Genomic DNA, 23,261 nt, shown 5'->3' with positions numbered 1-23,261 from the left:
CGCGGAACAGTGGACCAGCTCTATACCCTTAGCAGGGTCCTGGAGGGTGCATGGGAGTTTGCCCAACCAGTCTACATGTGTTTTGTGGACTTAGAAAAGGCATTCGACCGTGTCCCTCGGGGAATCCTGTGGGGGGTACTCAGAGAGTATGGGGTACCGGCCCCCCTGATAAGGGCTGTTCAGTCCCTGTACGATCAGTGCCAGAGCTTGGTCCGCATTGCCGGCAGTAAGTCGAACCCGTTTCCAGTGAGAGTTGGACTCCGCCAGGGCTGCCCTTTGTCACCGATTCTGTTCATAACTTTTATGGACAGAATTTCTAGGCGCAGCCAGGGTGTTGAGGGGGTCCGGTTTGGTGGGCTCAGGATTGGGTCACTGCTTTTTGCAGATGATGTTGTCCTGTTTGCTTCATCAGGCCGTGATCTTCAGCTCTCTCTGGATCAGTTCGCAGCCGAGTGTGAAGCGGCTGGGATGAGAATCAGCACCTCCAAATCCGAGACCATGGTCCTCAACCGGAAAAGGGTGGAGTGCCCTCTCAGGGTTGGTAGCGAGATCCTGCCCCAAGTGGATGAGTTCAAGTATCTCGGGGTCTTGTTCACGAGTGAGGGAAGAATGGAGCGTGAGATCGACAGGCGGATCGGTGCGACATCCGCAGTAATGCGGGCGCTGCATCGGTCTGTCGTGGTGAAAAAGGAGCTGAGCCGCAAGGCGAAGCTCTCAATTTACCAGTCGATCTATGTTCCTACCCTCACCTATGGTCATGAGCTATGGGTAGTGACCGAAAGAACGAGATCGCGAATACAAGCGGCTGAAATGAGTTTCCTCCGCAGGGTGTCTGGGCTTTCCCTTAAAGATAGGGTGAGAAGCTCAGTCATCCGGGAGGGGCTCAGAGTAGAGCTGCTGCTCCTCCGCATCGAGAGGAGTCAGATGAGGTGGCTCGGGCATCTGATCAGGATGCCTCCTGGACGCCTCCCTGGTGAGGTGTTCCAGGCACGTCCAACCGGGAGGAGGCCCCGGGGAAGACCCAGGACACGCTGGAGGGACTATGTCTCTCGACTGGCCTGGGAACGCCTTGGGATTCTCCTGGAAGAGCTAGAAGAAGTGGCCGGGGAGAGGGAAGTCTGGGCATCTCTGCTCAAGCTGCTGCCCCCGCGACCCGACCTCGGATAAGCGGGAGACAATGGATGGATGGATGGATGGATGGATTGTATGTAAATACAATTAATGTGTTCCGGACCGTATGACTGTACTGTATGTAAAAATATTTTTTTTAAAAGATTTTTAAGCACAAAAATAGTTAATTATACCACAGAATGCACAGTGTAATAGTAAACTAAATGTAAAAACATTGAATAACACTGAGAAAACCTTGAACAGAGAAAACTAACATTGCAAGAGTTCACGCTAATAACCTTACGAACTGCTCGCTGTAAACACTTTTTTTTAATGAGTTTTAAGCACATTTGAAAAATCCGTAATTTATACAAAAACTAACCATAAACAACCAAGAAAACTAACCTTGCATGAGTCGAGTTCTGGCATGAAGGAAGTGAGGAGGAGGTGGAGAGGAGATTACAGTTTTGAGGTAAAGTCCCTCTGCGCAATACACGTCTGACCGAGAACAACGTACTGTACAGGGAGAGACTGAACACGTGCGGAAATCACCGGTGCGTACGAACCAGAAGGGAAACTGGCTTGTTCGTCACCCGAGTATGTGGTCGTGAACAGATGCAAAAGTTTAGTAAACTTTTTGGTCGAAACCCGATTTGTACGTGGTCCGAGACGTTCATGACCCGAGGTTCCACTGTATTCTGTATTTTACACGAGCATGGCAACGTTACAATCTACGCATCATTTAAAGGAAGGCAATGCTGTAAGCAGCTACATAGACTTCACCAGAGACTTATGGTTACTCGTACTTTAGGTTGTTCACAGCAAACCAGTAGCATTTTTAAAAATATTTACAAGAATGTCATGAACCCCCATGGATTCATTTCCACTACTAGGCTGCTACATCGTCTTGATTAGCTTTGGGCTATTAGCTAAAAAAATCTACAAGATAATAATTAAAAAAAAAGAACACTAGCATGTTGCATTTCCACGTATTCAGATCCTGCAGTTACCCTCCAAGTTAGTCTAAACACTGTGGAAAAACTGGCACAGACAAAAGGAAGAAGAACCTCTCATGATAATGGAAGTACACTGCCACAGGTTGGCTTCCAGACCTAATAATCGAGGAGAAAGTGGGCTGTTAAAGGAGTCGGATAATATTGATATTTTAAAGACTGGCAGGAGGGCAGTCATTATGATGTGGCCTGTCATTGTTACAAAGAAACTTGGATTAATATGTGGAGATCCAGACTGATGTCCCTGGAGCAAAAGTGAAGCCTGGGAGGCTCAGCAGCAGGTGGAAATGGCCAAGAGCATGTGTATAAGTACATGAGTTAGAGTGAGATTTGGGTTAAGGAAATGCCTGTGGTGGTACATGAGGGGTAGGCATGAGGACCAACACCCTCGTGTAAGACACAGAGAGAGAGATGGACAAAACTGAAGGCACAGAGAGACCGCAGTGTTTGTGTCACGTCTTGTGTACTTTCTGCCCTCCCCAGGCCTATACTTCAATCAACACAGAGTCCTTGATTAAGTTTGGACTTTTTAAAATCGTTGAGTGTGGCAACATGTTAGAAAGGTACCCTCTTGTGAAATGTAGCAAACAATAATCAAAGGGAGATACTGACAAAGAAAGTCATGCCAGGAGTTCCAGTGCACAGGTTTGATGTTAATGCAATACTACAATCCCATTCACAAATCATATTTTCAAAAACTAAACATACTAGGCACCCAGTTGTTTTGCTACATGCAACCCCACCTTAATGTAACTGACCATAGAAAGATAGCATAGGTGTTGGCACATCTGGCAGCGTCTCTCCGATGTCTCCATCGCCAGCCACTTCCGAGACTTCTTCTTTCCATCCACGGTCTGATTGTTGTCGTTGCTCCCATAGCGAGCAGAGGAATGCAGCCCTGCCTTGTAGAGCTCCTGCCGTTGTTTTAATTCAATATCCCTAAGACAAATTCAGATTTGTGAAGAGTATGAACAAATAAAAATTAAAAAACAAAAAATCTTTTTTTGAAACTGAATTTTACCCAGAAACTTCCATTTAATAAAAACCAAAAAAAACACACAGAACAGTTAAAACAGTACTCCCAGTATGATGGCTACATCTCCACACTTAACTGGAAATCGCTGGTGTTGGCAGAGCAAAGGCCATGTCATACTAGACGACTATTCCATTGATTTACAGTTGTGGCCTTCAATTACAGTCTTAGCCAGTTGGGGGCAATCAGCTGTGGGCTCCTGTGAAGGAAGCCGATGGTCTCATGTGACGTACCCAATGACTCAGGCCAACTAGTCTGTGACTGTCTAGCATAAAATCACAAACGTTTGACTTCCCTCTTTGGATGGGGTGAGGTGGGGATTGGGGAGAGTCCCCTGTGTGCAAGAGTTAAGAACCAAGGAACGTTCAGCCGGCAGTACAATGCATAGAATAAGGAATACATGTATTTTAAACCTCAAAAACAGAAGAGAAGCTTGTCTGCCTGACGTCAGAATGGGAAAAAAAACCAACACTTTAGACAGCGATGGCTCCATCAGGCAGCAACACTATTGGCTGTCAGAAAAAAGGGGCGCAGGAAGATCAGCGCTCGGTCGAGAAATAAGGCATCATGCATGGCCTTCGATTTTCAGTCATGAAATCTGACATGTTACAGTGACAAGATCAGCGACCGTGATCATCAAGTATGACAAAAAGTCATGTAATGCGGTGTCAGCTTAACCAGTACATGAAACTGTACACCACTGAAGTGCTTGTTTGCAAGACACCCAGCGCAAAAAAAAAAGAAAAACATCTACTTTAAAATATATTTTGAATCATGAGTTCAGAAATTCGCAAGATTGAAACATCTATCAGAACTGATCGGAGTATAAATGAGATTTATGGAAAAAAAAAAAAAATCTTACAAACCACACGAGACGGCCACATCTGCTTTTGTGCGGCGCAGCAGGTCAACAAATGGTTAACTGCTAATGTCTCGTCGAGTTAAACTAAAAATCAAAAAATGACCTGGTCCAGCGATCTTGGATTAAAATGTTTGTGTTATTTGTTCTCCTTGAATGTAAAAACTGCACACCGTTTCTGTGATTAAACTTTTAGCAATTTTATTTACATTTACAACTGTCACTTGCAGCCTTGCTTGGAGCACAAAAAAATTTAAATAAAGTTTAAGATGTAAATTCTTTATTGTGTCTAGTAATTTTAAATATATAAAGCATGAAACGTCTATATTTAAAAAAAGAAAAGAAGATGAACTCGATTTGAATTTAGATCTTTCTTATTTTTGGAGGCCAAAACTGTAAGTGAAGTTACGTCAAACAACTTCAAATCAATCCTAGAGAAAAACACAGTGGTTGACACAAAGAACAGACAGGATATTTTAAACTTAAAAAAACAAAAGCAACTTATTAACAACTACAAGAAATTAAGAACAAAACGTTACTGTTGGGGCACCTTCAGAAGACGACGTACTTCTTAACAGCATGCAATACTCACACCTACGTCAGCGTGCGTGCTGGCCTGCCTTGGCCATGTTTGCCGAGATGTTACACTCAAATCTGCTCCCATCAATCATTAAAATAATCAATAATATATGAAATACGCTTGGCTTTGGGGATTTTAAATATGTGTACATTGACAATAGTATATCGCATCCTTTTCAATTCAGTGCCTCAAATATAACCCGTTACTCAAAAACTGTGATGGTACACTTATTTATTTTGATTTTTAATGATTGTACAAACATTCCTATAATTCTGTTTTCGCTTTGTCATTCTGGGGTATTGAGTGTTGCTTGATGAGGGGAAAAAAGTTAAATAATTTTATCATAAGGCTGCCACATAACAAAATGTGTAGAATGTGACGGGGTCTAAAGACTTTCTGAAGGTGCTGTAACTGGCTATTCTAGTAACAATATAAAAGTTGCAGGTTAAGCACAATGTTTTGAGATAAACTATCTTTCAAGATGGTAGTGGCTCTAAAAAGATTGCTTCGGAGATGATAAAAAAACCCCCGTCCATAATGACTAATCAAACTAAAAGGAGATTACCTGAGATCTTTAAGAAGTGAAGCGATTGTACTCAAAGTTTGTTCATTCTCCCGCTTGCATTCCACCATTGCAGTCTGATACAAAAGTTTCTCCATCGAAAATGGTTTAGCTACACGCCGACACTTTAGGTCCTAGGAAAACAAACATTAGCGTGTATCTTTTTTCTCCCCCTTATAATTGTTTATTACAACATTAAACTAATCAATGTGTGTGGATCAGCTGAAATAGTTAAGTAGCTCCAAGTGTCTTCTCTTTACAATGCAATGAATTCAGGCTTCACATTTCTTCTTATTAGTTCAGGATTTCTGTTATTGCATATTTTAATAAATGTTTGCTATTCTGAAACAGTATATGAACTGTTAAAAATAGAGTGATATTCACCAAGCACAGAATCAAACATGTCTTTTACCAGCTTGACTCAACTCTGGCAGGCCAAGAGAACTGATCTCCTTAGGACCTGAACAGAGAGGGCTAAAGGCGCACCGAATTCAAGATATTAAAGCTCAGAAAGAGAGGAATAAACTCAGTGCCACCAAATTCCTTCAGTTGAAAAGAGTGAATCAGCCTTAAGACATCTAGTGGACATTAGGGGGAACTGCACTCTGAGTTGCAGAGCACTGGAACAATCTACTGAGTTACTGTACGTCACTGGGGCACAAATGAGCCAAGTCAGAAACGCCTGATGGATTCTTATTTGTAAAATGTGTGGTCTTAGCTTTACCAGTTAGATCTGTTTGAATTACATCACTAAGAGTCACCAACAGACAAAAAAAAATTAAGTGAAAGAGCAAGGATTCAAATTCAAGAACAAAATATGTGTTTTATGCAGTAGTTTATCTTTAAAAAAGATCTAACAGTTAACTCAGAAGACTCCAAGTGCTGAAGAGATGGAATGGAATTAAAACAAATGAAAATAAAAATGTAATTGACGCCGGCTCATTTTCCTAGTTAAGGAAATAAACCAAATAACCACCAGTGCTTCAGCAGTGCTCTCCTAGTGCTGACCTTGTGTGCCACTAAGTTAAATGTTTGGTAAAATTAAAAAATAAATGCACACGTAACTTTACTCTTTCTTTTATAAATTATATTTAATACTTCCACAGAAAGTGTCAGTCCCATTTGAATTTTAATATATTTAGCATCAATACACAGCTAAGCCAACGGGTTCTTGGATGGAAACTGGAACACCCAGAGGAAGCCAACACGAATACGGGGAGAACTTGCTAACTCCATTTAAACCATGGTCTCCTTGTTGTGAGGCAGCCGCTGTGCCATCATTAAAAAAAAAAAGAAAAAATGACAATGAATTAAAACAGCTATGTTCATAACTTGGCCCATAATGAGTGACAGATGATGTGTGGATGAATGTGCCCTGCGAGATGGGCTGGCAATCCTCTAGGATTCCAGGAGGAAAAAGTTAATTTTTATTCTTTTCTTTCTTAATGTCAACTGAACAAATAGTTAAAGCAGCAGAATAAAACCAGAAACTGAGGCTACAAATAAAACAAAAACATAACTTAGACATTTTTCTTCCTTTGAGCCATTTTTTTTTGATAGCCATAACTTTCTTATCCACTTAATCCCATGAGCCAGGACCTCTAATGAAGATGCCCATGACAAAAAAATACCTAGAAACGCCATCACTTTCTAAAAGGGATTATGAACTTCGGATGTGCCTTCTGATTTAAGACCATTAAGGATCTACATAACTGGTACATTAACAACAATTCATTAAAATAACAAATTAGTAAATGGTATTAGAGATCAAGAATAACACTATACATCTATATAAACTTAAACACACAGCTGATATTTGCTTGTTGGTGCTGCTGTACCACGTAACACTGTCACAGAGCTCCAGGAGTCTGAGATTGAATCTCGGTGACTGCTCGCTCCCAAATTGTGTTTGCTTCTGTCTTAGAATAATTAGACAAATAAATTGCGAGGGAGCACCCCGTAACAGACTGGTGACCGCTCAAGGATTGATTTCTGTGTCACCCTCAACGGTGCCAGGATACGTTCTGCAATGCCCACCCCCTAAAAGTGGGTTTGAAAATGGATTGATGGTTTGCTAAAATAAACAGCATTTGTATCTGTTTTGCTAAAAACATCAACAGCAAAGACCACTGTTTAATACATTATTATTATTATATTTTAAACCGGAAAGTAACTTTACTGCAATCATGAAGAGGTCTATTCATTTTTTACATTTAAGATGTCTCACTTAAAGGTTTTCCAATGCTGCATCTGTCCTACTGTGTATATACAGGTGCTGGTCATAAAATTAGAATATCATGACAAAGTTGATTTATTTCAGTAATTCCATTCAAAAAGTGAAACTTGTATATTAGATTCATTCATTACACACAGACTGATGTATTTCAAATGTTTATTTCTTTTAATGTTGATGATTATAACTGACAACTAATGAAAGTCCCAAATTCAGTATCTCGGAAACTTAGAATATTGTGAAAAGGTTCAATATTGAAGACACCTGGTGCCAAACTCTAATCAGCTCATTAACTCCAAACACCTGCAAAAGCCTTTAAATGGTCTCTCAGTCGAGTTCTGTAGGCTACACAATCATGGGGAAGACTGCTGACTTGACAGTTGTCCAAAAGACGACCATTGACACCTCGCACAAGGAGGGCAAGACACAAAAGGTCATTGCTAAAGAGGCTGGCTGTTCACAGAGCTCTGTGTCCAAGCACATTAATAGAGAGGCGAAGGGAAGGACAAGATGTGGTAGAAAAAAGTGGACAAGCAATAGGGATAACCGCACCCTGGAGAGGATTGTGAAACAAAAATGTGGGGGAGATTCACAAAGAGTGGACTGGAGTCAGTGCTTCAAGAACCACCACACACAGACGTATGCAAGACATGGGTTTCAGCTGTCGCATTCCTTGTGTCAAGCCACTCTTGAACAAGAGACAGCATCAGAAGCATCTCGCCTTTGGACTGCTGCTGAGTGGTCCAAAGTTATGTCCTCTGATGAAAGTAAATTTTGCATTTCCTTTGGAAATCAAGGTCCCAGAGTCTGGAGGAAGAGAGGAGAGGCACAGAATCCACGTTGCGTGAGGTTCAGTGTAAAGTTTCCACAGTCAGTGATGGTTTGGGGTGCCATGTCATCTGCTGGTGTTGGTCCATTGTGTTTTCTGAGGTCCAAGGTCAACGCAGCCGTCTACCAGGAAGTTTTAGAGCACTTCATGCTTCCTGCTGCTGATGAACTTTATGGAGATGCAGATTTCATTTTCCAACAGGACCTGGCACCTGCACACAGTGCCAAAGCTACCAGTACCTGGTTTATGGACCATGGTATCCCTGTTCTTGATTGGCCAGCAAACTCGCTTGACCTTAACCCCATAAAAAATCTATGGGGTATTGTGAAGAGGAAGATGCAATACGCCAGACCCAACAATTCAGAAGAGCTGAAGGCCACTATCAGAGCAACATGGGCTCTCATAACACCTGAGCAGTGCCACAGACTGATCGACTCCATGCCACGCCGCATTGCTGCAGTAATCCAGGCCAAAGGAGCCCCAACTAAATATTGAGTGCTGTACATGCTCATACTTTTCATGTTCATACCTTTCAGTTGGCCAACATTTCTAAAAATCCTTTTTTTGCATTGGTCTTAACTGATATTCTAATTTTCCGAGATACTGAATTTGGGACTTTCATTAGTTGTCAGTTATAATCATCAACATTAAAAGAAATAAACATTTGAAATACATCAGTCTGTGTGTAATGAATGAATCTAATATACAAGTTTCACTTTTTGAATGGAATTACTGAAATAAATCATCTTTGTCATGATATTCTAATTTTATGACCAGCACCTGTAAACACAGGGAGCTCCAGTTTCTGTCTTACATCTTGCCTTTGAAGAAGGGGCCTGAGTTGCCTTGAAAGCCTGCATATTGTAATCTTTTTTATTCAGCCAATAAAAGGGGTCATTTTTCTGGACTTCTCAACTAATTACTTAAAAATACAAAAAAAGTCCATCAAATTAAAAAAAAAAAAAAAAAAAAAAAAAAAAAGAAAATGTTGCTGTACGGGTTGGTGCTGGGCACAGACACCAGGACGGCTTATTCATTTTATAAAGGAGGCCTCCCTACCTTAGCAGCCTCATATCCTAGGTTCATCCACTGGATGGTAGCAAAGTGCACAGTTTCAGAAACACTGTAACCACAGCATAACTTTGACACAAATGTTCCTGGAAAACAGACAATGAACTGGCCGCTCTTCTGGACAGTACGATGCACCTGGATCCCTTCTCGAGAAAGCACCTCTGGAGAGATCTAGATGTCAGGTTCAAAAAATAAATAAAGAAATAAATAAAAGAGACCAGAGAGTCACAGAAATGTGAAAACAAGAAAGCCAAGCTTCTCAACAATAGAGAATGGTGTATCTAATCCTGATATACGGTGTCTAAATACAGAGCCTTGCAGGAGGATTACATCCACTTGAAAGTCATCACCATTCTCTGGATCTCAAAAGAAACGCACATTTAAATAAGAATTTCTATATAAAATATTAGGGTCCAAAATAAATAATTTGTCAAAGGTCTATTTCTACAGTATAAAACTTAGAAAACTGCTGCTTGCATATGTATTCAATATATAGGAGGGTCTCTTTTTGCCCCAGTAACAGCCGGAAGTCTTTGTGCCATTCTTCCTAACAGATTCTCAGTTAAGATGAGCGCAGGACTTTGGTTAGGCCATTGTAGGACATTTTGTTTTGTCTTTTGCACCACTCCAGTGGTGCCTTGGCCTTGTGATGGAGATCATTGTCTTCTCCTAAGCCTTTCTCAGCCAAGTAGAACAGGTTCTCTCCAAGTGTTGCCCTGTGTTTAGTTCCATTCATTCTCCACCGGTCTTAACATGATTCACAGTCCCTGTACATGAAAAGCATCCACACAGCATTATGCTGCCATTGCCATACTTTACTGTAGGGGTGAGAAGATGAGAGAGCAGGGGTGGGGGGCTCCATCACCTCGGAGGTACAAAAAGCTACACAGTTGTTATAAATCAGGGATGCTAATTTGGTAAGTAAACTGCACCCGTACACATCATAAGAGAGAAACGGGGAAATGCTGGTATGGAGCACCCGTGAATATCGGCCCACGTCAAGCACTACTGTCTTGTTTTATCCGTTTCTTTGGTGGTCTGCTCTTTACTGTGTTTTTTACTGGGTTCAAAGCCTGGCTAATAACCCCTACACAGATGGGTTTTTATACACAGAAAATGTGGCCGTTTACTCCGATTGGTCACTGGTTGAAACATTATTTGAGGATTGTCTAAATTAGGGTCAAATGTGGTATGTTTGGGAACACTTTGCGACTAAGATTTTGGAGATGAAGGGTTTGAGTACTTACGCAAGAAGCATTCATTTTTTTTTTTAATAGACTTTTGACAAATTGTTTTCATTGGCTTTAAAAATAAAGTGGTAGAGCACTTAGGTTGTCAATAAAAATAGTAATTTGAGGAATATGTGTATGTATTCTTTTGAAATCCGGAGAATGGTGAAGACTTAAGTGGACTGCAAGGCTTTGTAATACTGGGAAAATTGGTGCAATTCTTTTTACTGTACTACTGTAGAAGGTGATACTGCCGGTCACTTTTCAGTCATTTCTTACAGTCAAAGTAGAAGACACCCACACAGTTGTCAATTTATTTGGTTCTTCTGTATGTAAATTTAACACACACAGTACCAATTTTAAAATCACAATCACAGAACGGACGTTCTTACCATGATGTTGCTTTCAAGCATTTCCAGTCCTGGAGTTCCATTGGCTTGCAGCAAAGTATGCACGACTTTGTCAAGTTTGTTCTTCTCCTTAGCAGGAATGCTATACCTTTGAAAGTTCAAAAAAGCAAGAGTAAGACAACTTGGAAGATGCTGATAAACAACATCAGCACCAAACGACTTAAGTCAGAAGACCCTCGGTTCTTACAATGTGGTCTAACTTCAAGGCATAGTGGTACTGCCTGCAACATACAAACCACAGCTAAAGAACGGACAGCTTTCTCCAGTACTAATCTAGTTTTAGATTTATTCACTGTGGTTGTAATAATATTTTTAAGGAAAACAAGCAGCCTCATAATGCCAACACAGCAATATCAGAGTATAGCAGCTATACAACCAACTCCATTATTGCTAAGGGAATACTGGAATATTAATCAGTTCTACATGTGAAATGTGTCAAAGATTAAGAAAAAGCCCTAACACTCTGTCTGGTGTACTGCAGGACCTTTGAAACCAGCAGACAGCTCACCAACAAGTCGTATAAGTGGCTGGAAGAAATGCTAGCTTTACAGTCTTTATTTAAAAACTCAAAAATGACAGCAGTGGAGATAAAAAAAAACATCTTCCAAGGAAGACGAGATGATCATGGTTAGATCCAAACTAAAATAAAAAGCAAACCAAGAAAAATTCCTGAAGAAGAAGCCACCTGACTAAGCAGGCTGTGCAAGAATCCCAGGTTGGTTTGACATAAGCCATCTGCCAAAAGCCTGACTCAAACAAAAAGAAACCTAGGGAACATTTTGAGTTTAACGCATATTTTAAAGACTTTGAAAAAGTCTTAATGAAATGACCATAGTCTTACTTGGTTTTAAGCAGCAGAACAATAATATATGAAACAGTTTACTCACAAATACTCCATCCCCTTTTGATGAAACTTCAGGAGACTTGAATCATTTCAGCATGGCACACAATACCCTAAACTCCTATTGCATAATTTAAGCCTCATTTCTAACCTTAGGCAAGTAAAATTCTAATAGTTTACCAAATTTGTAGACAGAGAGAATTGTATAACAAAAAGCACAAATAGGAAAAGCTCAATTTACAGAATTGTTGGTTGGTTTAGATTGTAGTTAATAAGAAAAACCCAAGCAACACAAAAAGGTTTTCCAACTATATTTTACAAATCATTTATAAGTTCCCCCTACAATCCCTAAACTTGCTTTGCCAACCACACTCTTATTTGTTGTATTTTATATTTTTCATCTTCTTCTGCGTCTTCCTAATATAGGAAAAAGCAAATAAGTAAACATCAGAATACAGCTTGAGACACATGTATATGTTAAAATGAAGAAGTCATTAGGGTTAGGATATTTTACGCAAATCTTTCTGTCAGACGAGTGATAAGTGACTAACGTCCCATTGTAGAACATGACGAATTATGGATTTTACATGACGTTTATCCTAAAGAACATGTACTGTATAACAGCTGATGTGAGACCAACATGACACTAAAACTAGCGGTGTGTGTGTGTGTGTGCGCACGCCAGGTTGTACTCTACAAGCTTCTGGGGTCGCTCCCAAGGAGGGGAGTTTCCATAAGCTCACTGCTGCTCGGAAAGTTTTGAATTCCCAGCAATCCTTTCAAAAATCTGGTTGTGAAACTGAACAGGTGGCTGTGTTTGCTACATTAGCAAAATATATTTAGATAATGAAAAGTGTCTTAGGTTTGGAGGGACAATTACTAACGTAGTTTTTCATAAACGAGAAACATGCTAAAATATCCTTTGAAGTTTTTATTATTATGGTTATGTTTAATCCAATGAAGTATGGACACGAGATTTATCATTAAAGAATAAGGTTGGTATGTTTTCCGTGCAAGTCAAAGTTGTTTCTTCACAATCATCATCGTATAGATTAAATTGCCATTTAAATTGTGTTTTAAAATAAAACATTTATTATAAATTTAAAAAAAAAAAAAAAAAAAAAAAAAAAAGCACCTATCTTGTTCTTCCATTTATTTTAAAATGGTGGTGAAAGTACCAGAACCCAAACATGCAAACAAAAAGCCCTTAAAACTTACTGAATACGTCCTCTCTTTGAAGCAGCCAAGGTTTCAATTTAAGAAAAGGTATATTGTGTGTGTTCGGCCTGTGACACCAAAAGTCACCACAGCTTCGTGGTACTATATTCTTGAGGTCAGGATACGTGTATTTCCTGTTCGCTAGTCTGCTCGCAGGGGCTGGCATGGGAGGCGTTTAGACAATTCCAAAGGCACGCCTCCAATTTACCAGATTTCCACAGCTTCGGACTGCATATAATGTCACTGCAGCTCTGTTTCTCGTTGTTATTTTCCACCATGGCTAGTAACAAATGATGCCCTGTAAAAAAGTGTACCGAGTGTTTGATATCACGACAAGAGCGGTCAGCACGCCCTAAAATCATTTAATATGAGTAAGCATCTAAACTGGTGAGGAAGGCAGGCTCTAGTGTTGGCATGGAGCTGGATAGTTTGACATCTGTGGCAGAGTGATGGGCGCTGAGCAGGCTCTTGTCAATCATGGAGAATCCACGGAACAGGATCATCTCCAGACAGAGGAGCAGCTTCAACAACAGACTGATGTCGCCGTCCTGCTCCACTGACAGACTGAGAAGATTGTTCCTCCCCCAAACTATGCGACTCTTCAATTCCACTCGGGGGGGATAAATGTTAACATTATACAAAGTTATTGTCTGTCTGTATACCTGCATTGTTATCACTCTTTAATTTAATATTGTTATTTATCAGTATGCTGCTGCTGGAGTATGTGAATTTCCCCTTGGGATTAATAAAGTATCTATCTATCTACTGTAATTCAAAAGCATTGCTAGTGCCGGCAACACAGGATTACTCAAGTCACTTTTTTTTCTTAATAGTTCATACTGAATTACATGAAGACACAGTGGTTTAACAACAGATGCACACTCAAATAATAGAATGATTTTTCTTTTTCTAAAATGACGACATTTACTTTTCACCTAATATATTCTGTTTTAAACAGCCTACTGAGCACGATTCATGCCAAATGGAAACAAGGTGTGTGTTGGTACTTTATACACATTAGGCTGGTGCAGTATACCCCATTACCGGAGAAGTACAGAAAAAACGACATTTTAAAATGGAACAGTACCAGCATTTTGGGATTTTTGGTACTGGAAGTAAACATCATGCATTACTCTCAGTCCTCCCCAAACCCCTCCTTTACCCTGACACTCACTAGTTGTGGAAAAATGGCCGTTTTGTGAATTTGAAACGGGTTTGAAGTAACTTCACGGAGGACCCCACCTGTTATTGCTAATGGGACTTCATGGCTATCAAGAGGGAAGCGATGTGTAGTTTGGGAGGAGCGGGAGAAGAATCAGGGATGTTAGGGAGCAAGATGGGGGTTTTTGAGTGATCTGTTATTTTCTTTAGTACCGTTTTGGTATCAGGTACTGAGGTCCGAAAGCTTGGATTGATACCAAGGTCAAATTCCAGTACTGATTCAATACGTAACAATAAATGTAAACTTAACTGAAAACACTGCAATGCTTTTTTTTCCCCCCAAAGGGTTAGATTTTGAAAGTGCCAAAGCCACATGCACATCAATACCAAACTAACAGGGCCAATCAACACATGGCATCACACGCTTTCTGTGGGATTTGTTTTGCATGTATGATAAAACTGAGAATCACTGAGAAAATTAAACAGGCAGATTATGTGATGGAGCCAAACTACGACGACACAGCCTGAAATGTCACAAACCAACTGTCAAATTTTTATAGCACCTGCTCAGTCGCTTTTGCTGGCAATAAAAGAGTAAAAAGCTTTTGAGAGAGTAAACATAATTAGACAAGTTTCACTGCTTCTTCCTGGTAGACTGACTTAGACATTAACTCAAGTCCATAATATTATGAGGTAGTTGTTTTTTCAAAGATTATTCTTTAGTTGTTCACCAAGCAGACACAGCAATTCACATCTGGCCATCAACATTTAATAACACCAATAACGGCGCTTTGCTGATGACTTTTCCAACCAAAACCGCACAACTGGAGACGAAGTATTGCTACAAATGAAAAATGAGGTGAAGTGCACAGTCCCGTCTTCTTTTAAAATGGCCGAATTTCATAAAAATGTTTTCCTTTTTGCTTTTTTCCCCCCATCTTAAAATGGCATGGATACCCTATTTGGCAATACATGTATGCAATCTCAAGTCGAGGACCAGCACTTTACAAGTATATGCCTTGAAAAATGTACATGCTTGTTAAATTTTAAGGCTTTCTTTTCAAGTTCAGACCCCGGCCCCTTCACCCCCATTTTAAAACGCAAGAACAGGCTAGACATTTAATGTTTCACAATAAAACACAATTTCATGTGGCAAATTCACATTGTGAAGAAATAACTTAGGTTTGGTCATTTTCAAGTCAATCTGTTAAGAGAAGATTAAGAAGGACAGACTGCATAAAGTCTTACTGGATACCTGAAATCAGTTATATATTATTTCATAGGCTTATACAACTTAAAACCTTCCAAGGATTTTCAAGAAGTTCAAGAATTTAGAAGAATATTCAATGGATTGGGTTTTGATTTTTAAAAAAATGGCAGTAGCATATACTGTACGTCTGTATGTTGGCTTTGTTGCTTACTCAGGAGGTATCACCCTTGCTTTTGATAACAAAGACACTTGCCTTGAGCTTTACAACAGGCGTCAACAATGATTTAAATAAATTACATTAATGAAGTGACTAATGTTCTGTTTTGTCAAGAGAGGTCAGAACTTGCATATCAACAATGCTAGTTTCTTAAAAAAAATCTGTAGACCACTCAAGCTATAAAGGCCCTCTTACTACATAGCAATATGCACCATTTGATACATACATACATACAGTATGTTTGCACACACACACACAGTTTAATTACCGATGCAATACTGTCATAACATTTTCCAGTTGGAAAGGTGATGTCAACTCATTGACAGATAACCAGAGACAGTGTAAAAGCTTTTAAAATCAAGAACTTTTAATTGCATTTCTTCAGCATTCACACAATGTGATAGTCACCTCTGGTACAGAAAGACAACAAACAACTGGTGCCAATACCTGTTTGTTTTTTCTACCCTGTATAGCTCTACAATACTGAAAGAAAAAAAAATACAAATACACTTTCTCTAGAAGATATACAGCAACAGGGTGAGAGAACTACTGTACGACTCTCCCAATTTCACAAGAAGACAACAGGACTGCAGAGAAACACCTGCATGATTCTCACACCAATGCCATTAACATACACAGTCAATCCTCGGCTTTCACAGGGGCAACACGGCTAGCAGGTGGCATGAAAGTCAAAGATGCGAATGTTAGTACATTGACCCTATGGGAAATAGGGAGTTAGGTTTCTGTGAACACCAAAAACTGTCATCATTCTCTAGAGATTGCTCAAAAAGCACTTTTCTGCATAGTATTCTTTAGGACAAAACATTTCTGATAATATCCACTTTTCATTACGCAGTAACCATGAAACAACCATTAAAATGCAGCACACAAAATACATTTGGTAACATGCAACATGTTTTTCCCCGCTGGTTGTTCCCTAGAATTCTGTCAACTTTTGTGTTAACATCTCAATTTAATAATAAAAAAAAAAAAAATCTTTTGTCGCTGCTATCAGAAGACGCAGAGCCTGGTGTGGTCTTGACATCACCTCCGACACTTTACAGCTGGCAGATGGGAGTTGGAGACTGTGAAGGACGTGCCAACTTGAAATAATCTATCAGCGATGTCTGCTTTGTGCACTGTTTGAGATCCTCAAGGGTCTCAGAGTATGGGAGCACAGTAGAGGCGAGCGGACATTTAACCTTGAGGCTAAGATTGATTATAGGATCAGTAGCTTCAATATGTCGAGCCATTCTCTACTGTCCTCCTTTTTGCAGATATAACGAACCATAATTTGTTAAAACCAAACACCAGTTCTAATCCAGACTAAATTATTGATTTTGTAAGTAGCAATATAATGTGCAGAACGTTTAATATTGAGGACTTCATATGCATGAAAACTCCTAACCATCAGACAACAACTTAACTCACCTGCCTTGACTGCCTAGCTGCAGACAAGTTGCATCATACAGTGGCCATAGAAAATCCTCATACCCTGTCAAATCCTTACCTGCTGTCACATTATTTAAACTACGTATTTCCAACTGTGTTCATTTACACATTATAACCCTCGGCCGTCAAAGTGAAAACAACATTTGAAAAAATCCTGAAAAATTATTAAAATTTAATTAGTGAGTTACTTGGTTTGGATTAAGTTATCAGCCCCTTAGAATAACCATTATCAACTTGCTCAGGTATAACCAATCACCTTCCAGTTTAGACCCCAGGATAATTGTGCCCCCCTCAAAAACACATCCATTGTGGTGGTTCTGATAACTTCAAAATAAATCAAGCTGTTCCATAGTAGTTCTCCTCTAGTATAAAGCCACTTCTGAGGCAGGGACACTGCGGGATTGAGACTGACCACCAGCAGTCACCACAGTGCAAATCTGAGAACTGAAATGCTTTGTGGTGCGAGTCCAGAGTCATACTATGCTACATCTTAATTTAATCGACTTCACTTTTAATTCTCAGTATTTAACTCAAACATCGCTCCAGTTAATTTATGCCTTAGATGTAAAACTTGTGGCAACACAGATCATGGCATATTGGTTTTATAATTTTTTATAAGAGAGTGTAAAAATTCCACAGAAGAAAACCCCTAAATTACACCAATGGTCAATAGACTATTAAACACAGGGCTAGAAACTGTTGATACAATTCCAGAAGTAATGGATAAAATTCAGATTCTCACAGAATTGTGCCTCTTTGTAGCATAGAAATGTACAACTGGGGGCATGAAGTTTGACTTAAAATGAATGCTTCATTATATTCATTAGACATCTATATCAAAAATTCTATGTACATGCAGCACACACTGCTGAGATTCCCAAGTCCCAATTTGAAACATTCTGCAGTGCGAGTGTGGTTAATTTTAATAGGATGGCAAGAATATTTCAACATAATGTATCAAAGTGTTAAATCATCATATACCAAAACTAAAAGGAATAAACAGAAGAGAAATATAAACGTAGAAACAAAGATTACCTGTTAGCCTTAGAGGAGCATGATGTATGAGCTTTCCACACATATTAAAATTTACATGGTGGAGGAGACACACAACTCTTCCATTCATAACATTCTTCTTAGGGAAAAATATGATATCTACTTTTAGTCTCTAAAATGAGCCATGACTATGGCTTAAAAATGTACATACAGACACACACACACAATAAATGGCAGGCAGTTACACCATATATGCCATAAAGGTTTGTGGTGTTGCTATCATTATGTATAAATGATTGATATCTCTATCTTTATATCTAAATCTCTATTTCTATATCTTGTATCTATACATCTCTCTCTCTCTCTCTCTCCAAGAAGCACTCCAAAGGGCTACAGAAGAGCGGGAAAGAGTCAGTCTAAGTGAGCGCTATATAAATGTAATTAATTATTATTATTATTTATAGTCTAACACCCATGTAGTAATTATATAAAGCCAAGTTATTTTAACTAGCAGCCTACCCAAAACTCAGTCGAAGACATTCAAATACCTACCAAATGCAGTCAGCACCAGTGTGTAAGTAATCAATGTATGGAAGGCGATTTTGGTCTCGAGACCAGCATGAGGTAGAAAAGACCATACCAATGTTTAGCCAGGGAATGGTCACTCCTGCAAAAAAAAGTTAGGACAGAACACTGTTAATTCCTTTAAACACATCAACTGCAAAGATCAATGCAGATTTAAGCATCATTTATTTATTTATTTATTTGTTTATTTTCAGAACTGTTTTTCTTGCTAAAAATAATTTATTAATAGTCCTTACCTTAGTGGATTAAAGGCAACCTTTAGCTACTATGGAGTAAAAGCATCACAATATAGTTGGATTACAAGATTTGACAGACTAGTAAAGAAGAATTTACAGCCATCCAAGTAAATATATATGTATAAAATATATACACACACTGCGGTTATGAAAATCTGTAATGTCCGTTTATATTATTCTTGCAAAACCCACTATGTATTTACTTATTTTAGTGCCAAAAAAGTTCAACCACTGCTTGCTTCTGTTCAAAAAGGAAAACTAAAGGGAGGAGACTACAAATGTATGAAAAGCATAATGTTCAGAGAGCAACAGACGTTCTTCATGATCTTACTACTTTTGTAAGTTTATGGCCCAAGGTTATCAATTAAAAAAGCTATCCCAGAGCTCACACAAGTAAACAATTCATAAATGTCCACCAAGTGCAGGAGACGTAAGAGGAACTGCCAAGTGAACAAGTCCAAAACTTTTTCTTTTGATTTACTGATTCATTCTTTTGCTTAACAATACTTTAGAATTTCAAAAACATTTTTAAAGAAAAACTCTACATATTTATTATTAAAATCCATTTCATTTGAAATATTTATAAAACAAAAGAAGCTGCAGTTGCAACGATGATTACAAGAGACAGAAAACAGTTGAAAAATACAGTTTGAATGAACTCTGTAGGACCTTTACGTTTTACTTTTTAATTAATTTATTTAGAGTACTTTTGTAAAAAGGTAACTTTTAATGTCACTGCAATTGTCAGGTGTTACCCTATGCACCAAGTTTGTTTGCCACAGCTGAATACGAGGGGGGACCCAAACTGTTAAAAATATAAAATTTACAGCAAACCCTTTTAGTCAGTCAACTTGAAAACGGCCTCCTTCAGATATAATCCACCTGTCCCAGTGCATCTCCTATTCCTGGAAACATTTCCTGGGCCCATTTTTCGTTACCATATCTAGAACCTGCTGTGTTTTTTTTTCTCGTGGATTTCTTTCCATGGTAGCAGGTCTTCTTCCCTTTAGTATACATTTTAATTTTGAGAACAAAAAGCAGTCAAAGGAAACACAATCTGATGAATACAATGAGTGCTTTGCTCAAAAACTCTGACCGACAACGTGGAGTGTGTGAAGGAGCGCCATCACGGTGCAAAACCTAGTTTTGTTTAGATTTTTTCCCCCCCGATAATTTTCTGTAGATGTCTCACCAGTTCAATGTCACGTCAGTGATTAACTGTGCATGGAACAAACTCTTTATGAGCTAGTCTATAAATGTTGAAAAATCTGCCATGCTGGTTTGGCAAAAAAAAAAACAAACACCCAAGTCCTGTGCACGAATGTCGAATAAACGCTAGAAATACACACTTGATCAGCTCCGCATGATGCCACTTTATGGACTGATTAACCAAACTGTACACATATGATAACTGGCAGCATATTCGATAGCTACACGCTACTCCTGTGCTATGAACCGATTACAGAATTTTTCTCACACAAACATGGACAAACGTCTTAAGAGCAATAGTCAAATCATATTCAGTAATGTCTAAAACTTTTGTTTGACCTCTTTACAATAATTCATATGTCTGATAGAAAAAAATTAAAACAAAAACTTTACATTATTGCAAAATATTTAACTAAAAAAACTTGCTGATGACTGATGTAAGAAGCCTTGTTTCAAGCACAACAAAAAACAGTTCATTACAACTAAAGCCCTTTATCCTGTACACATTTACTGTAACAATCTAATGGTTTAGACTTTTCTACACAATTGTCAAGCAAAACACACAAAATGCAATGAGATTTTAAAGGTGTTATTTTGTAGAGGGGGTGGCACAATGTTAGTGTAAGAAGCCCAGGGTTTGTGCCCCGGGTCCCCCCGTGCGTGGTGTCTGCGTAGGTTTCCTCCCACAGTCCAAAGACATGCAGGTTAGGTGAAATGGTGCTGCTAAACTGGCCCTGCAATGGACTTGCGCCCTGTCTGGAGGATTTGTTCTTGCCTTGAACCCCATGCTAGCTAGGAGAGGCTCCAGCCCACCAACCCCTCTCCTGCACAACTCTGGCCTTGGATTAAGCAGGTTAGAAAATGACATATGATGTCTTGCAGCCGAGTTTGAATTAGTAAATTCAAAGGGAAGAAAATCTTACCAGGCACAGCACCAAGGTGTCGCAGGATGGATCCTGTATTATTAGGAAGGACAGTAAGGTTCCATCCATGCCTGTAAGAAGCAGAACACAAGTTTTAAAGAATAATTAATTTTACAAATACAACATATGTCTTGAAGTTACAAAGCTGTATGTTTATAGTTAAGGCCAACAAAAAGACTAAAATGCTTTAATTTCTTGTAACTAATGTTTCAATTGTCTATTTAAGAGTAAACAAAAGAAAGAACAAAAAGAAAAGGGCACACATTTACAGAGGAACAAGTCAGGCAAACCCTGCACAGCCCGATATGCACCCAACAATTGCCTTAAATAAACTTTTACTGCATAAAGTAATCTTTCTCAAGAGATGTCTCAGAGTATAAAACAGATGTTCTCTAATGGCGGCTTTGACCACAGCCAAGATACAAGATACCAAGACAGCCACCCTTTCGCACAGCTAAGTCAGTTCACGGAGTGCTACACTATATAAATACATGACGCTACCGCCTGAAACATCTTCTTTGATTTGACAAAGAAATCTCCTGATATTTTTTGGGGCACAATTAATTATGAGAGCAAATGTTCTTTTATTGCTGATTATTACATTTTAATTCATAATATCTGAAATATCATAAGAGGCAAAAAACCCCCCCCCCACTTTTAACAGGTTTGAACGGGGAAATGCAGTGTAATGGAGAAAAGTGCAAAGTGTACACATGGGCAAAAGGAACATCAATCAGAAATACAAGATGGGAGAAACTGAGGGCAGACGGCAACCTCTGAAGAGGATATCAGAGTTTATGTTGACGCAGCATTTGTTTAATTTAGGCATTTCACAAAAACAGTGAAATATAAACTGAGGAACATAAGGCAGAGGCTATATAATGCACTAGTGAGACCTTATCTGAACACTTGGCTACAAGAAAGACAAAGTGGCACATACGGCTGTGCAGAGGGGAGCATCCCAGGACTTAGGGACATGTCCGACTGTGACAGACTCGGAGAATGAAACCAGTTTAGTGTTGAGCAGAAGAGACAAGTGTAGGAACCTAATCCAGGTCTTGAAACCCCTCAAAGGCATTGACAGATACAGCAGATCCAGAAGGGCTCTTTCAACAGGTACTTGGACACCAGTGGAAATTAAGGGGAGGTGCATTTAGGACTGAAACCATGAAGCACTTGTTTATGCAAAGAGTTGTGGGAATCTGGAACAAACTACCAAGACATGGAGTTGAAGAAGAAACCTCGACCACCTTTAAGAAGATTCTGAATGAGATATTAGGGCAACTTAGCTATTACTAGCTAAATCAACATGTTTAGACTGAGTTGTCTCGTCTCGTGTGTCAAACTTATTATGTGTTCATGTTCTATCAGCAATCTCTGTAGATGTTTAAAAAGAGTAAATATAGGGAAGCATTAACCGCACTGTAAAAAAGCAATTAAAATGGTAACAAAAACAAACAGCTTGCTTTTAACGGCTTCATACATACTGTAAGTCTTTTTGGCCGCACACCAAGCTGTTGACCTCTAGAGACCAATAGACCTTATTTATATTAATTCTCTAGAATTTTTCATCCATAATAATAAAATACACAGGACAAACCTAACAAAATTCAAACCTGATGTTTAAAGACAGCCTCCCTTGTCTTAGCCCTCCTAACCTTTCTGGTTGGTCCAAGAAGGCTCTAAAATTAGGCACACACACCACTTGCTTTCGGGCAGACTTGAGCCTCAGGTGCCAATGACAAGGAATGCTTCTACAGTCTACCAGAGCAAAATAAAATACAATTCATTGAAAGACCAAAGCAGTCAAGAGTTGGCCGCTGAATCAGAAGGCGATTATGTTGAAAGTAGACTGTACAATGCTGCTCCAACCATCCGTAGAGTATTTCATAACGGGTGCCAGCATGTAAGAAAATATATAATGGACAGAAACTCACAGGCCAGGCAATAACAAACATGCCACACAAAGCAGAAGAACTCTGCCAATACACCTTTCCTCTCGTGTCATTGCATTACTTAATTTTACTCAGCTAACAGTTAATAACAATAATACTTTAGTTATATAGCACTTTTTCTCACTACTCAAAATGCTTTCATAGTGAGTGGAGAGCCATTTCAACTACCACTAATGTGTGGCATCCACCTAGATGATGTGATGGCAGCCATTTGTGCGCCTGTATGCTCACCACGCATGAGCTGTTATGTGGTGAGAGATAGTTAGCTAATTAGAGACAGGAGATGATTAGGGGGCAAAATGACTAGGCCATGCTGGGTAACTTAGCCAGGA

The 23,261-nt window shown here is 39.2% G+C and overlaps 2 protein-coding genes across 4 annotated transcripts in view; one reads left to right on the top strand and one right to left on the bottom strand.

Annotated features, from left to right (window-relative positions):
• tbc1d31 (TBC1 domain family, member 31) overlaps positions 1-23,261 on the top strand; it is a 1,102,325-nt gene that overhangs the window by 583,055 nt on the left and 496,009 nt on the right. The window lies entirely within an intron of this gene.
• Positions 1-23,261, bottom strand: part of jarid2a (jumonji, AT rich interactive domain 2a) — a 293,969-nt gene that overhangs the window by 11,836 nt on the left and 258,872 nt on the right. For all 3 annotated transcript variants that reach the window (XM_051935491.1, XM_051935492.1, XM_051935493.1), the window contains 6 exons: positions 20,975-21,045; positions 18,574-18,688; positions 10,912-11,017; positions 9,279-9,461; positions 5,161-5,291; positions 2,882-3,062 (listed from right to left, as the gene is read on the bottom strand). In XM_051935491.1, the coding sequence (XP_051791451.1) occupies positions 2,882-3,062; positions 5,161-5,291; positions 9,279-9,461; positions 10,912-11,017; positions 18,574-18,688; positions 20,975-21,045 (787 nt within the window). The remainder of the gene's footprint in view (positions 1-2,881; positions 3,063-5,160; positions 5,292-9,278; positions 9,462-10,911; positions 11,018-18,573; positions 18,689-20,974; positions 21,046-23,261) is intronic.

Source organism: Erpetoichthys calabaricus, chromosome 13 (genome assembly GCF_900747795.2).
Source record: "Erpetoichthys calabaricus chromosome 13, fErpCal1.3, whole genome shotgun sequence".
Taxonomy (NCBI): Eukaryota; Metazoa; Chordata; class Cladistia; order Polypteriformes; family Polypteridae; genus Erpetoichthys; species Erpetoichthys calabaricus.
The sequence above is the reverse complement of the archived record's forward strand: the minus strand, read 5'-3'. Positions and strand labels throughout refer to the sequence as shown.